Source organism: Tupaia chinensis, unplaced genomic scaffold (genome assembly GCF_000334495.1).
Source record: "Tupaia chinensis unplaced genomic scaffold, TupChi_1.0 Scaffold148234_1, whole genome shotgun sequence".
NCBI lineage: Eukaryota > Metazoa > Chordata > Mammalia > Scandentia > Tupaiidae > Tupaia > Tupaia belangeri.
The window spans coordinates 3,821,665-3,835,398 of NW_006208084.1; the positions used below are offsets into that span (position 1 = coordinate 3,821,665).

General features: G+C 42.2%; 1 protein-coding gene across 4 annotated transcripts in view; it reads left to right on the forward strand.

Moving 5' to 3' along the window:
• Nucleotides 1-13,734, forward strand: part of PRDM4 (PR/SET domain 4) — a 36,109-nt gene that overhangs the window by 6,705 nt on the left and 15,670 nt on the right. For 3 of the 4 annotated variants that reach the window (XM_006170344.3, XM_006170343.3, XM_014584948.2), the window contains exons 2-3: nucleotides 2,514-2,647; nucleotides 9,053-9,238. In XM_006170344.3, the coding sequence (XP_006170406.1) occupies nucleotides 2,514-2,647; nucleotides 9,053-9,238 (320 nt within the window). Of the gene's footprint in view, nucleotides 1-2,513; nucleotides 2,648-3,484; nucleotides 3,506-9,052; nucleotides 9,239-13,734 lie in introns of those variants that run through there. The other variant, XM_014584949.1, reaches the window with a different exon arrangement.

Consider the following 13,734-nt stretch of genomic DNA (forward strand, 5'->3'; position numbering starts at 1 on the left):
TTTTATTTTTTTTTAAATAATTATTTTATTTTACTTTATTTATTTTTTTGTTAATTTGACCAGAGAGTGATAGAGTGAGAGAGAAAGGGAAAAGGAGAGAAAGTGAGAAAGCAAGGCGCCGAGTCTGGTACTCAGACTGCAGTTGGCCACGTTAGAGTCCAGCACCCTCAACTGTCATGCCATCTGCTGGCCCCTGTTTATTTCAGTTTGACCATAGAGGGACAGAGAGCAAGAGAAAGCAAGGCGCCTGGTACGGGATTCGAACTGTGATCGGCCATGTGGAAGTCCAGTGCCCTTAACCACCACACCACCTGCAGACCCCATCCCAGTATTACTCCTAAGACTTTTCCTGTGTGGGTATGGGAGGAGAAAGAGAGACAGGGTGTTTGGATAGATTTGCCATTTCTCAGTCTTCCTGCCATAGCTGCCCAGTTAGCTAGGATTACTGACTCAGCCATGCCCAGTGTGTTCATGTTGACTGGAGAACTGAACCTCAGAACTTCCAGCTTCTTGAGCTATGGCAATACCTATATGCCACTGCAGCTTGCTTCTAACGCTTTTTTTATTTTCTAGAAGGCATGCACACTTGCCAGTTGAGAGTAGAGAGAGAGGGAAAGTGAGAAAGCAGCCTCTGTGGGGGATGGCCATGCCACAGTTCCTCCTCTTCACCTCTTCCTCCATTCCTCTTTTTGGGATTTTTGGCACATGCCTGGCATGTTTTTCAAGCCATAATGTTTGGGACTCAAGGCTGTGCCTTTGGCCATGTGGAATCCAGCTGCTTTAGTCACCACCACTGGCTGGCCCAGTAAGACATTTTTAATAGCAGTGGATGATGGATTGCATAGAAAATGTAATTGCTAAGTTTGGCCTGGTAGTGCAGTAGTTAAACACTGCAGAGGAAATTGGCCGAGCAGGATTTGAATCTTTGTCACAGTGGCTTATACACTGGATGTGCTTATATTCAGGATCCTGTTGGATGGAGAATTGAAGAAAGGATTGTGGTGTAACCAGGCCCTGTTGGGGAGTGTTTTTCTCCTCTTTTTGTCTCATTTGTGCACCCTCTGGTGTAATAAAATTTTAAAAATTCAAAAATGTACAAATAAAAAAGAACAAAATGATTCATAGATTCTTCAGCCTGTGAAAAACATTCAGTAGATCAAATAAAATTTGATGTATTGAAAAACATTTTAGGTGTCAGCAGGTGGCATGGTGATTAAGGCACTGGATTCCACACAACTGACTGTGTGGTTCAATTCCCAGACCTGGTGGCTTGCTTTCTCACCGCAGGGTGCGTGTGCGTGTGTATCCAAGATCTTGAGAGGAGAATGGAGGAGAAGGGATTGCGACATGGCCATCCCCCATGGGGGGTGATTTCTCGCTTTCTGTCTCTCTGACAAGCACACATGCCTTGTAGCAAAAATCTTTTTTTAAAAAAAAAATACTGACTGATACAGAATTTTTTTTTTTTTGAGAGGTTTTTGCTATAGGGCACGCGTGCGCTCACCAGAAAGAGAGAGACAGAAAGCGAGAAATCACCCCCCATGGGGGATGGCCATGTCGCAATCCCTTCTCCTCCATTCTCCTCTCAAGATCTTGGATACACACGCACACGCACCCTGCGTGAGTTTAAGCCGTGGGGTCCAGGACTCGAACCACGGTCGACTACAGGGGAGTCCAGCAACATAGCCATTATGCTAACTACTGGTCCCCTGATATAGAAATTTAAAGAAATGTTGATCTAGGAGGAAATAAAATGTTTTTTCATACCATTGATAATCTGAATAAGACCCATTATTGCTTTAAGTCTGATAGAAAGGATTAGTGGAAGTTCTTTGAGTAGGTTTAAACAAACTGTTTAGAAAACTACTGGTTTGAGGTAATAAGCTAATTGAAGAAATAGATAACATGAAAGGACATCCTTGGTGACTTAAAAATGCACACTGTCATTGCCTGCCTGCTACACTGAGGACTGCAGCCTTTGCGTTTACTTTAGGTGGTATGCACAAAGCCACCTGAATTCAAATCCTGTTTTTGCTATTCGACACTGAGTTGAGTTAAGTAACATCTCTGTATCTCACTTTCTTTATCAGTAGAAAGAATCTGACATTAGTTATCTCAGAGGGTTGTGGGCATAAAAATGAAGGGACCAGCAGGTGGTATAATGGTTACTGGGTTGGATTCTTACATGGCTGACAATGGTTCAAGTCCTGGTCGCATGGCTTGAAAATCACTCCAGGCACGTGTGTATGTGTCCCCAAAAGCCCAGGAAGAGTGTGGAGGAGAAAGGTTTGTCGTGTGGCCATCTCCACAGGGCGTGATTTCTCACTTTCCCTCACACACTCTCTCTCAGGTGAGTAACACACGTGCCCTGTGGCAAAAACCTTTAAAAAGAGGAAAAAAGGAATAGTTTGTCAAATCCTGTTGCTTGGCCCTGCTGTTTCAGGTTCCTGAGTATCTTAATGGAGACACTGATGTAATTTTTTGCATAACCAGCTGTGCATGCTCTTTCCTAGGATGAATGAAATGAACTTGAGCCCTGTGGGGATGGAGCAGCTGACTTCATCCTCCGTGAGCAATGCCTTGCCAGTCTCAGGAAGCCACCTGGGGTTGTCTGCCTCCCCCACCCACAGTGCCATTTCTGCCCCAGGTGAGTGGGAAGGGAGAGCCACTGCATTTTCTTTTTTTAAAATAATTATTTATTTAATTTTATTTATTCATTCATTTATTTTAATTTGACCAGAGAGAGACACACACACAGAGAGAGGGAAAGTGAGAAAGCAAACCACCAGGTCCAGTATTTGAACTGCAGTCGGCCATGTAGGAGTGTCCAGAGCCTTAACCACCATGCCACCTGCTGGTCCCCAGAAATCAGTATACTTTGAATAGTTCTATATGACAAGTGTCATTTTTCTTCTCTGTTTTCAAGTTTTTCTTGTCTTTAGTTTTCAGCATTTTGGGTGATTTTTCAGCAATGTGCCAGGATATGTATCTTTTGAGTTTTCCTGGTTTGCGTTTGCTGAGCATCTTGACTCTCAATTTGTGTCTACCAATTTGAGATGATTTCTACAAAATTTTTCTACATCATACTTTTTCTCCTGATCTTCTGAGAACTATATAACTCCAAAGTTAGGCCTTGTTACATTGTCACTAACATATCTAAAGTGCCATTTATCTTTTTAAATTTTTTTTCTTTCTTGTTCAGATTGGATGATTTTTATTAATCTATCCTCAAATTTACTGACATTCTAGATTTACTATTGAGCCTATGCACCTAATTAAAAAAAATTACTTTTAAAAAATTTGCTATAGGGAACCAGCAGTTAGTGTAATGGCTATGTCGCTGGACTCCCACGTAGTCAACCACGGTTCACGTCCCGGACCCTGTGGCTTAAAGCTCACGCCAGGCGCGTGTGCGTGCGTGCCTAAGATCCTGAGAGGAGAATGGAGGAGAAGGGATTGCGGCGTGACCATCCTCCCTCCACCCACAGTGCCATTTCTGCCCCAGGTGAGTGGGAAGGGAGAGCCACTGCATTTTCTTTTTTTAAAATAATTATTTATTTAATTTTATTTATTCATTCATTTATTTTAATTTGACCAGAGAGAGACACACACACAGAGAGAGGGAAAGTGAGAAAGCAAACCACCAGGTCCAGTATTTGAACCGCCATTGGCCATGTGGGAGTGTCCAGCACCTTAACCACCACGCCACCTGCTGGTCCCTAAGCCACTGTGTTTAACACTTACCTGTGTTTTTGGTTTCAGTGGAGCCTAGAGGAGGCAAGAGCTGTTACAACCCAAGAGGGAAGCCAGGCAGGCCTTAGTGGTTGTCCCATATGTGGCAGCCTGATGGGAGAAAATGTGTTTATAGAGTACCAGAGTTCCAGTGCGTAGGAATAGCATTTTTTCTGATGGTTCTCTTTGGCTTGGTAGCATTTTGTGCAGAGCTACCTTTGACTTGCCATTTATTTACAGTTACCCATACATCTAGTTCACATCTGGGCACCCTGTTCCTGAGTTAACAGAAGAGAATCAGTTTAAACGGACGCTAATTCCCAGGAAGCATGGGGAATTAGGCTTTCTTTTTCCTGGGTTTGGAACTGAGTGACAGCTGCAGATGTACCAGTTCTCGAATTATGTAGAAAGAGGTACCGGGGATGGAGCTATTGCATGGAACTCTCCATGAACCTCAGTATTTAGAGAAATTATATAGGAAAAGCTCATTTTCCCCCTCATTGTCTCTCTCTTTTTAACTTTTGAAAAACTGATTTTTGGCTGGGAACCAGCAGTTAGTGTAATAGCTATGTCGCTGGACTCCCACATAGTTGACTATGCGGTTTAAGTCCCAGACCTGGCGACTTAAGCTCATGCCAGGTGCATGTGTGTGTGTGCGTGCCCAAGATCCTGAGAGGAAAATGGAGGAGAAGGGATTGCGGCGTGGACATCCCCCCTGGGGGGTGATTTCTCGCTTTCTGTCTTTATGTCTCTGTCTAGCGAGCACACGCGCCCTATAGCGAAAACCTCTCCAAAAAAATAAAAAACTGGTTTTTGGGACCAAGAGATGACATAATGACATTATGTCGCTGGACTCCCACATAGTTGACTATGCGGTTTAAGTCCCAGACCTGGCGACTTAAGCTCATGCCAGGTGCATGTGTGTGTGTGCGTGCCCAAAATCATGAGAGAACAGAGGAGAAGGGAGCCATCCTTCTTAGGGAGTGATTTCTCACTTTCTATCTCTCTGGTGAGCAATGCACCCTATAGCAAAAAAATCTCTTAAAAAAACCCTACAAAACTATTTTTTTTTGCCAGAGTGTACATATGCTTGGGATGTGAGGGATAAAACTCCCCCATAGGAAATGGTTGTAATTCCTCTTTCTTTTCTTCTTCCTTTTAGAATCTTGGGCACACATATGCCTGGTGTGTTTCTAAAGCTTCCTGGTCCAGGACTCGAACCATGTGGGCAGCTATGTGGGATCTGGCTGCCTTAACCATCACACCACAGGCTGGCCCACTGTCATGATCTTTTTAAAACTATGAGAGGTGCTGGCTAGTTTCTTTTTCTATTGAAATGAAAAACAAATGAGTAAGCTGTTGATTTTTTTAAAAGAATTTTTTTTAAAAAGAATTATTTTATTTAACTTTACTTTTTTTTTAAAAGGGTTATTTTATTGAACTTTATTTTTATTTGTTAATTTTTATTTTCTCTCTTTTTTTTGGAGAGGTTTTTGCTATAGGGCGCGTGCGCTCACCAGACAGACAGAGAGAGACATAGAGACAGAAAGCGAGAAATCACCCCCCGGGGGGATGTCACGCCGCAATCCCTTCTCCTCCATTTTCCTCTCAGGATCTTGGGCACGCACACACACGCGCCCGGCGTGAGTTTTAAGCCACTGGGTCCGAGACGCGAACCGCGGTCGACTACATGGGAGTCCAGCGACATAGCCATTACGCTAACTGCTGGTTCCCGTTAATTTTTATTTGACCAGAGAAGGACAGAGTGAGAGAGAGGGGTGGCAGTGAGAAAGCAAGCTGCCAGGTCCAGGACTTGGACCACAGTTGGCCATTCGTGAGTCCAGTGCTCTTAACCACCACACCACCTGTTGGCCCCTTACTTATTTGTTTATTTTTTTGATTTAACCAGAAAGGGACAGCGAGGAGGAGAGTGAGAAAGCAAGCCGCCAGATCCGAGACTCAAACCGCAGTTGGCCATGTGAGAGTCCAGCGCCCTTAACCACCACGCCATTTGCTGGCCACTGTTATTTATATATTTTTTAATTTACCAGAGATGGAGAGAAAAGGAAAGTGAGAAAGCAAGCCACCAGGTCTGGGACTCAAATCGTGGTTGGCCATGTGGGTGTACAGGGCCATAACCACTGTGCCACTTGCCGGCCCCAAGCTAGTGATTCTTTTTTTTTTTTTGGTGGGGGGAAGATTTTACTACAGGGTGCATGCACTCGCCAAAAAGAGATAGACAGAGCAGCTGAAAGCAAGAAAGCAATCCCCAAGGGGGGTGGCCACGCTGCAGTCCCTTCTTCTCCATTCTCTTAGGCACGCACGCACATGTGCCTGGCATGAGTTTAAGCTACCAGGTCTGGGACTTGGACCGTGGTCGACTACATGGGAGTCCAGCAACGTAGCCATTATGTCATCTGCTGGTCCCTGCTATTGATTCTTAACAGTGGTAAGATAATGGTCCTTAAGGATTTATAACATAATGTATTAGTTTTTTTTTTTTTTAAATAATTATTTAATTTTTATTTACTCATTCATTTATTTTAATTTGGCCAGAGAGAGACACAGAAAGCGAGAGAGAGGGAAAGTGAGAAAGCAAGCCACCAGGCCCGGGACTCAAACTGTGGTTGGCCATGTGGGAGTGTCCAGCACCTTAACCACCATGCCACCTGCTTGTCCCGACATAATGTATTAGACTTTATCAAAATAAAAGTTAATGTTTAGAAATATTTTAAATAAATCTGTAGTTGTTTAAATACTTCTCTATAGAGAATTACCTCCTTAATTATTAAAATAAAGCAGTGAAGTGAGATTCACTTAATCTGGAGTCTCTCCACATTCCTTTAAGTGTCTTCAAAAGGAAATTTTGGGGGCCAGCAGATGGCATAATGTTTACATCACTGGACTCCCACGTAGTCGACACAGTTCCAGTCCCAGACCCAGTGGCTTAAAACTCATGCTGGGTGCATGTACATGTGTGCCCAAATTCCTGAGAGAAGAATGGAGAAGGAGGGATTGTGGTATGACCATCCCCGGGTAGTGATTTCTTGCTTTCTGTCTCTCTGGCCAACACACGTACCCTATAGCAAAAATCTCTCAAAAAAATAAAAAAAGGAAAGTTTTAAAAATATATTAGTTGTTAACCCATTTTTTTAAAAGTTGATTTCTTCTGGGGCCAGCCAGGTAGTGTGGTAGTTAAGGTGGCTGGATTCCACATGGCCAACCACATGGTTTGAGTTCCAGACCTGGCAGCTTAAAAAATATGGGGAGGGCTGGGACCAGCAGGTGGCGTGGTGGTTAAAGTGCTGGACATTCCCACATGGCTGACCATGGTTCAAGTCCTGGACCTGGTGGCTTGCTTTCTCACTTTCTCTCTCTCTCTCTGTTTCTCTGGTCAAAATAAAATAAGTAAATGAATAAATAAAATTAAAAATAAATAATTCTTTAAAAAAAAAATATGTGTATGTGTGTGTCAAGACCCTAAGAGGACAAGGGAAGAGGAGGGATTGTGGCTTTACCATCCTAGCCCTGGAGGGTGATTTCTCACTTTCTCTCTCTCTCTCTCTGTCTCTCTCTCTGTCTCTGGTGAGCACATACACCCTATAGCAAACATCTCTTAAAAAACAATCCATAGTGTTACTACTCAGAGACCACTCTTGTGAACACACTGTTAGGTTTTTTCCTGTTTTTTTTTTTTTTTCTGTATATAATTCATTTTCTTAAATTATGTATGTAATTCATTTTCTTAAATTATATTTAAACTGGGACCAGCAGTTGGCGTAATGGCTATGTTGCTGGACTTCCATGTAGTCGACCGCAGATCAAGTCCTGGATCTGGTGGCTTAAACTCACACTGGGCGTGTGTGCGTGTATGCCCAAGATCCCGAGAGGAAAATGGAGGAGAAGGGATTGCAGCTTGGCCATCTCCCCCCGGGGGTGATTTCTCGCTTTCTGTCTATCTCTCTCTGTCTTTCTGGTAAGCGCACGCATCCTATAGCTAAAACCTCTCCAAAAAAAATTATATTTAAGCTAGGATTTTGTTTTTTAAAGAATTATTTTGTTTTATTTCACTTTCACTTAATTTATTTATATTAATTTGACAACAGAGAAAGAGAAAGTGAGAAAGCAAGCCGCCAGGTCCAGGACTCAAACCGTGGTCAGCCATGTGGGAGTTCAGCACCCTTAACTACCACGCCACCTGCCAGCCCCTTAAACTAGGATTTTAATTTTAAAATTACAGTTAAAAGCAATACAGATAATTGCAGGATCAAATTGGCATTTTATTTTACTTTTTTTTTTTTTTTTTTTTTTTTTAGAGATTTTTTTGCTATAGGACGCATGCACTTGCAGAGAGAGAGAGACAGAAAGTGAGAGAAATCACCCCTCCAGGGGGGATGGCCACACTGTAGTACCTTCTTCTCCATTCTCCTCCTGGGATCTTGGGCACACAGCACACGCACCCAGCATGAGTTTTAAGCTGCTGGGTCTGAGACTTGAACTACGGTTGACTACGTGGGAGTCCAGTGGCGTAACCATTACGCTATGTGATGTCTCATTATTTTACTTATCTTTGAATAGCGAAAGGGTGTATGCTATTAGAGAGAGAGACAGAGAGGGAGAAAACGAACTCCCCAATGGGGTGTGGTCATGCTGAAGTTCCTTCTCCATTTCTCAATCCTTTTAGGATCTTGGGCACATGCACATATGCCTTGTGTTTTTCAAGCCACAAGGGCCAGGATTTTTTTTTTTTTTTAATTGCATTCATTGTTATTTTTTTAATTTGACCTCAAAGTGTGAAAACAAACCATCAGGTCTGGGACTTGAACCATAGTCACCCATGTGGGAATCTAGTGCCTTTAACCACCATGCCACCTACCAGCCCCACAGGGCCAGGCTTTGAACTGCAGTTGGTCATGTGGATTCCAGCTCCCTTAACCCTAGCTTGGCTTTTTTTTTTTTTTTTTTTTTTTTAATTGCCAGAGAAAGCGTATGAGAGAGAAATGAGGTATGGTCGTGTCATGATTTTCTTCTCCATTTTTCTATCTCATCAGGATTGTGGGCCCACACGCACAGGCACCCAGCATATCCAACTTGGCATTTTAAAACTAGCTTGAGAACTAGCTTTAGGACTATGGCTACTTTGTTTATACGTATTTATGGATGTTTGCACAGTACTATATGGAGTGGAAAAATATATTTGATGAGATTTTTGCTCATATACAATAATTTTCCCAAGAGTTTACCAGTTGTTTTAATAGAACTGAGAACTTACTTGTATTTTCTTTTACTTGAAAATAAAAACAGTTTTCTATTTCTGTAGGCCTACCAGTCGCAATTCCAAACCTGGGTCCGTCCCTGAGCTCTCTGCCTTCTGCTTTGTCTTTGATGCTCCCAATGGGTATTGGGGATCGTGGGGTGATGTGTGGGTTGCCTGAGAGAAACTACACCCTACCTCCACCCCCTTACCCTCACCTGGAGAGCAGTTACTTCAGAACCATTCTACCTGGTAAGTGTATCGTCATTTGGGATGTTAGAAAAGAACAGCCAGCTCTGCCCTCTTGAAGATCTGAATGATACTTACCAGCAGTAGATAATCGTAGGCAAAAACAATTTTGTTTATATATTTATGTTCTTTCCATCCATCTTGGATCATATAACACAGCAGTTTGACTAAGCTAAATTTCTTCATTGTATGTAAACAATTTTTCTCCCCTTTTTTTGGTAGTGGTTTTTGCTATAGGGCACATGTGCTTGCCAGAAAGACAGAGACAGAGAGACAGAAAGTGAGAAATCACCCCCCAGTGGGGATGGCCACACTGCAGTCCCTTCTCCTCCACTCTCCTCTTGGGATCTTGGGCATGCACGCACACGCACCCGGCGTGAGTTTAAGCCACAGGTCTGGGACTCGAACCATGGTCAACTACATGGGAGTTCAGCGACATAGCCATTACACCACCTGCTGGTCCCACAATTTTTCTCCTTTTTTAGAGCATCTTGGTTTAGTGTCTCTCATTCTGCAAGTAAAATATTTAGCAATTTTGTGTCCTGCTTCAATGTCTTTTTTTGGTGCGTGTGGTTTTATAACTTTATTTGATATTCAGCAGTTAGTTCTCATTCACGTTGATTGTCGGTAGATTTTTGAAACTAGTAACAGGTACACAGGTCACCAGGGTATAGAGCTTGTTGGGTGAATCTTCATCCTCATTAGTTTTCTGGACAACCACACACAGATACGGTACGGGCCGTTCCTTATTCCTTTGGCCTAGACAGCTTTGTTGAGCCTGGTATCAGTGTGCACATCTGGAGTCCGCATCTCCTTCATGGTAAATTTACAGGTCTCTGAGTGCCCAAGGGGCACATTTCTTGAAGCCCATATCGTAGATGTGCTTGTGAGTGTTGATTTTGTATTCTCAGGTCACCACCTCATTGGTGGCAGAGTGGCCCTTCTTTTTGCCACCCTCTTTGTAGGAGCCATTCTGCCAGACCTACACAGGAAAAAAAAACCAGTGTCACTGTTTATAATGCAGACTGCATTTTCATTCTGTTATAAAAGTATTACATACTCATTTCAGAAAATTCAGCAAATGAAGTGGGAGGGGAACCACTCCGTCCTGTCATCCAACTTTTTGGTGTACTTTCTTTATTTATTTAAAAGTTTATTTTATTTTATTTTTGTCTCACTTGCCAGAGAGACAGAGACAGAAAATGAGAAATCACCCCCCAGGGAGGGTGTCCACACTGTAATCCCTTCTGCATTCTCCTTTCAGGTTTTGTAGGTACACGCACACTTACTTGGCATGAGTTTTAAGCCACTAAGTCTGGAACTCACACTGTGGTCCACTATGTGGGAGCCTAGCGACATGGCCATTATGACATCTGCTGGTCTTGGTGTACCTTGTTTTCTTTTTTATCTTGATACATAGAGTTGTTTTTTTTTTTTTGTTTTGTTTTTTTAATAATATTTAGGGACCAGTGGATGGCATGGTTGTTAAAGGCACTGGATTCCCACGTAGTCAACCATGGTTTGAATCCCAGACCTGGCAGCTTGCTTTCTCCCTTTCCCTTTCACCTTCTCTATGGTCAAATTAAAAAATACTGGGACCAGCAGTTAGCGTTAATGGCTATGTTGCTGAACCTCCCATGTAGCTGACTGCGGTTCGAGGAGAAGGGATTGCAGCATCCCCCCCGGGGATGATTTTTCGCTTTCTATATCTTTGTCTCTCTCTGTCTGTCTGGCGAGTGCACGTGCCTTATAGCAAAAACTTCTCAAAAAAAAAATAATAATAACAACAAATGGAATTAAATAAATTTTTAAAAATAATTTTTAAAAGAATTATTTTATTTAACTTTATATGTATTTTAATTTGACTAGAGAGGAACAGAGAGAGAGAGAACCTGAGAAAGCAAGCCATCAGGTCTGAGACTTGAACCGTGGTCAGCCATGTGGGAATCTACTGCCCTTAACTACCACACCATCTGCCAGCCCGGTACATAGGTTAGGTTTTTACTGTTTTTAATAATTAAGACCATACTTTTTTTCAAAAGAATTACTTTATTTAACTTTATTTATTATTATTACTTTTTAATTTGACCAGAGAGAGAGACAGTGAGAAAGCAAGCTCTCTGGGACTTGTAATGTGGTCAGCCATGCGGGAGTCCAGTGCCTTCATCACCACATCACCCGCCAGCCCCAAGACCGCACTTTCATAGCTTCTTTACCATTGTCCACTTAATGTTTTTCTCTGCTTTCACATAGTTATTTTCTCTGGCTGTTACATGGTTTCTGTACTTACTTTTCTCTCCCAGTTTCCTTTCTTCCTTTCTTTTAATTGCTGGAGGGCACATGTGCTTGCCAGAGAGAAAGCACCCAGCTGAATGGGACATGATCACATCACAGTCCTTTTTCCTCCATTTATTCATCTTGTCAGGATCCTGGGCACTCACAGACACTCACCTGGCATGTGTTTCAAGCTGCTGGGGCCAGGATTCATACCTTGGTCAGCCATGTATTCTGGTCCCTGTGTACAATGCTTAACTGTTGCACGACAGGGCCAGCCTATAATTATTCCTGTTGATGTATTACTTTCTACTAGATGACTCTTGCGTGGCTTATTATGTTGAACTTTATTGTTGTACAGTTTGCTTTTTCTAGTTTTCATTGCCATTGTAATTAAAGCCTCTTATGAATATCTTTGTGTCTAGTACTTACAAATGTATTTAGGGAAGATTACCATAAGTGAAATCTCTTGTGCAAGAGAGTATGAACATTTTGAGGTTCTTAATATGTTTGCTTTACAAAGAAGTTAATGGGACTATCAGATGGCATAACAGTTATGTCGCCGGACTCCCACATGGTTGACTGTGATTTATGTCCCAAACCCAGTGGTTTCAAACTCAAACCGGGTGCGTGTGCATGTTTGCCCAAAATCTTCAGAGGAGGCTGGAGGAGAAAGGATTATGGCATAGCCATCCTCTCTGGTTGATGATTTCTCACTTTCTTTCTCTTCCTCTCTCTCTCTTGTCTTTCTGGTGAGTGCACGTACCCTATAGCAAAAATCTCTTAAGAAAAAAAAAAGTAGTTATGGGGCCAGCAGGTGCATGGTTGCTAAGGGTGCTGGACTTCACATGGCTGACCATAGTTTGAGTCCCAGACCTGGCAGCTTGCTTTCTCACTTTCTCTCTCTTTCACTCTGGTCAAATTTAGATAGATAAGCAAATAGATAGATAGATAGACAGACAGACAGGCAGACAAATTTAAATAAAATAATTCTTTTTCTTTTTTGTAATTATTTTTCTTTTTTAAAAATAATTATTTTTATTTAACTTTATTTATCCATTTATTTACTTATTTTAATCTGACCAGAATGGGACAGAGTAAGAGAGAGAAAGTGAGAAAGCAAGCCACCAGGTCCGGGATTCAAACCGTGGTTGGCCATGTGGGAGTCCAGCGCCCTTAACCACCACGCCACCTGCCGACCCCTAAAATAATTCTTATTAAAAAATGTTAGTAATTTACACTCCACTGGTTGTGTAGCAGATACCATTTTACCAGATCCCAGCAAGCATGATTGCTAAACTTTGTTTTAGTTAAGCTAGTAATATGTCTTGATTAAAATTTAATGTGTTATAATTCAGTAAGAAAAACTTCATCATATTTAGTTGTCTTTTTTAACATAGATGACCTGATTCTAAATAATTTTATCTTTAATTCTTGTACAGCAAATTTTAGCATCATATGACTCAGGAATTGGAACCATTTTTTTTTTTTAAAGAGATTTTTGCTATAGGGAGCATGGACTTGCCCCAGAGACAGAGACAGAGACAGAGAGCCAGAAATCACCCCTTGGGGGCATGGCCATGCCACAATCCCTTCTCCATTCTCCTCTTGGGATCTTGGGCATGCACACATGTGTGCCTGGTATGAGGTTGAAGCCGCCCGGTTTGAGACTTGAACTGTATTCAACTGTGTGGGAGTCCAGCATTCTAACCATTATGCCATCTGCTGGTCCTGCAACCATAAATATTAGAGACAGTTTTTAAATAACTAATTTTTTTTTTTTTTGAGAGGTTTTTGCTATAGGGTGTGTGCTCTCGCCAGATAGACAGAGAGAGACAGAGAGACAGAAAGCAGGAAATCACCCCCCAGGGGGTATGGCCACGCCGCAATCCCTTCTCCTCCATTCTCCTCTCGGGATCTTGGGCACGCACGCACACGCGCCCGGCGTGAGTTTAAGCCACCGGGTCTGGGACTCGAACTGCGGTCGACTACGTGGGAGTCCAGCGACATAGCCATTACACTAACTGCTGGTCCCTTAAATAACTAATTTTCAGAGAAATCGTTTTTTAAGATTTCTGAGTTACACAGAAAAAAATAATTTATATCTGTTGCTTCATAAAAGTGTATGGGTTGATTACATTAAGGGAGATTATTTTAACTTCATTATATTTGTAAGGAAAACAGCTTTTAGCATTTTTAATTCTTTATATTTAACACTGCACTAA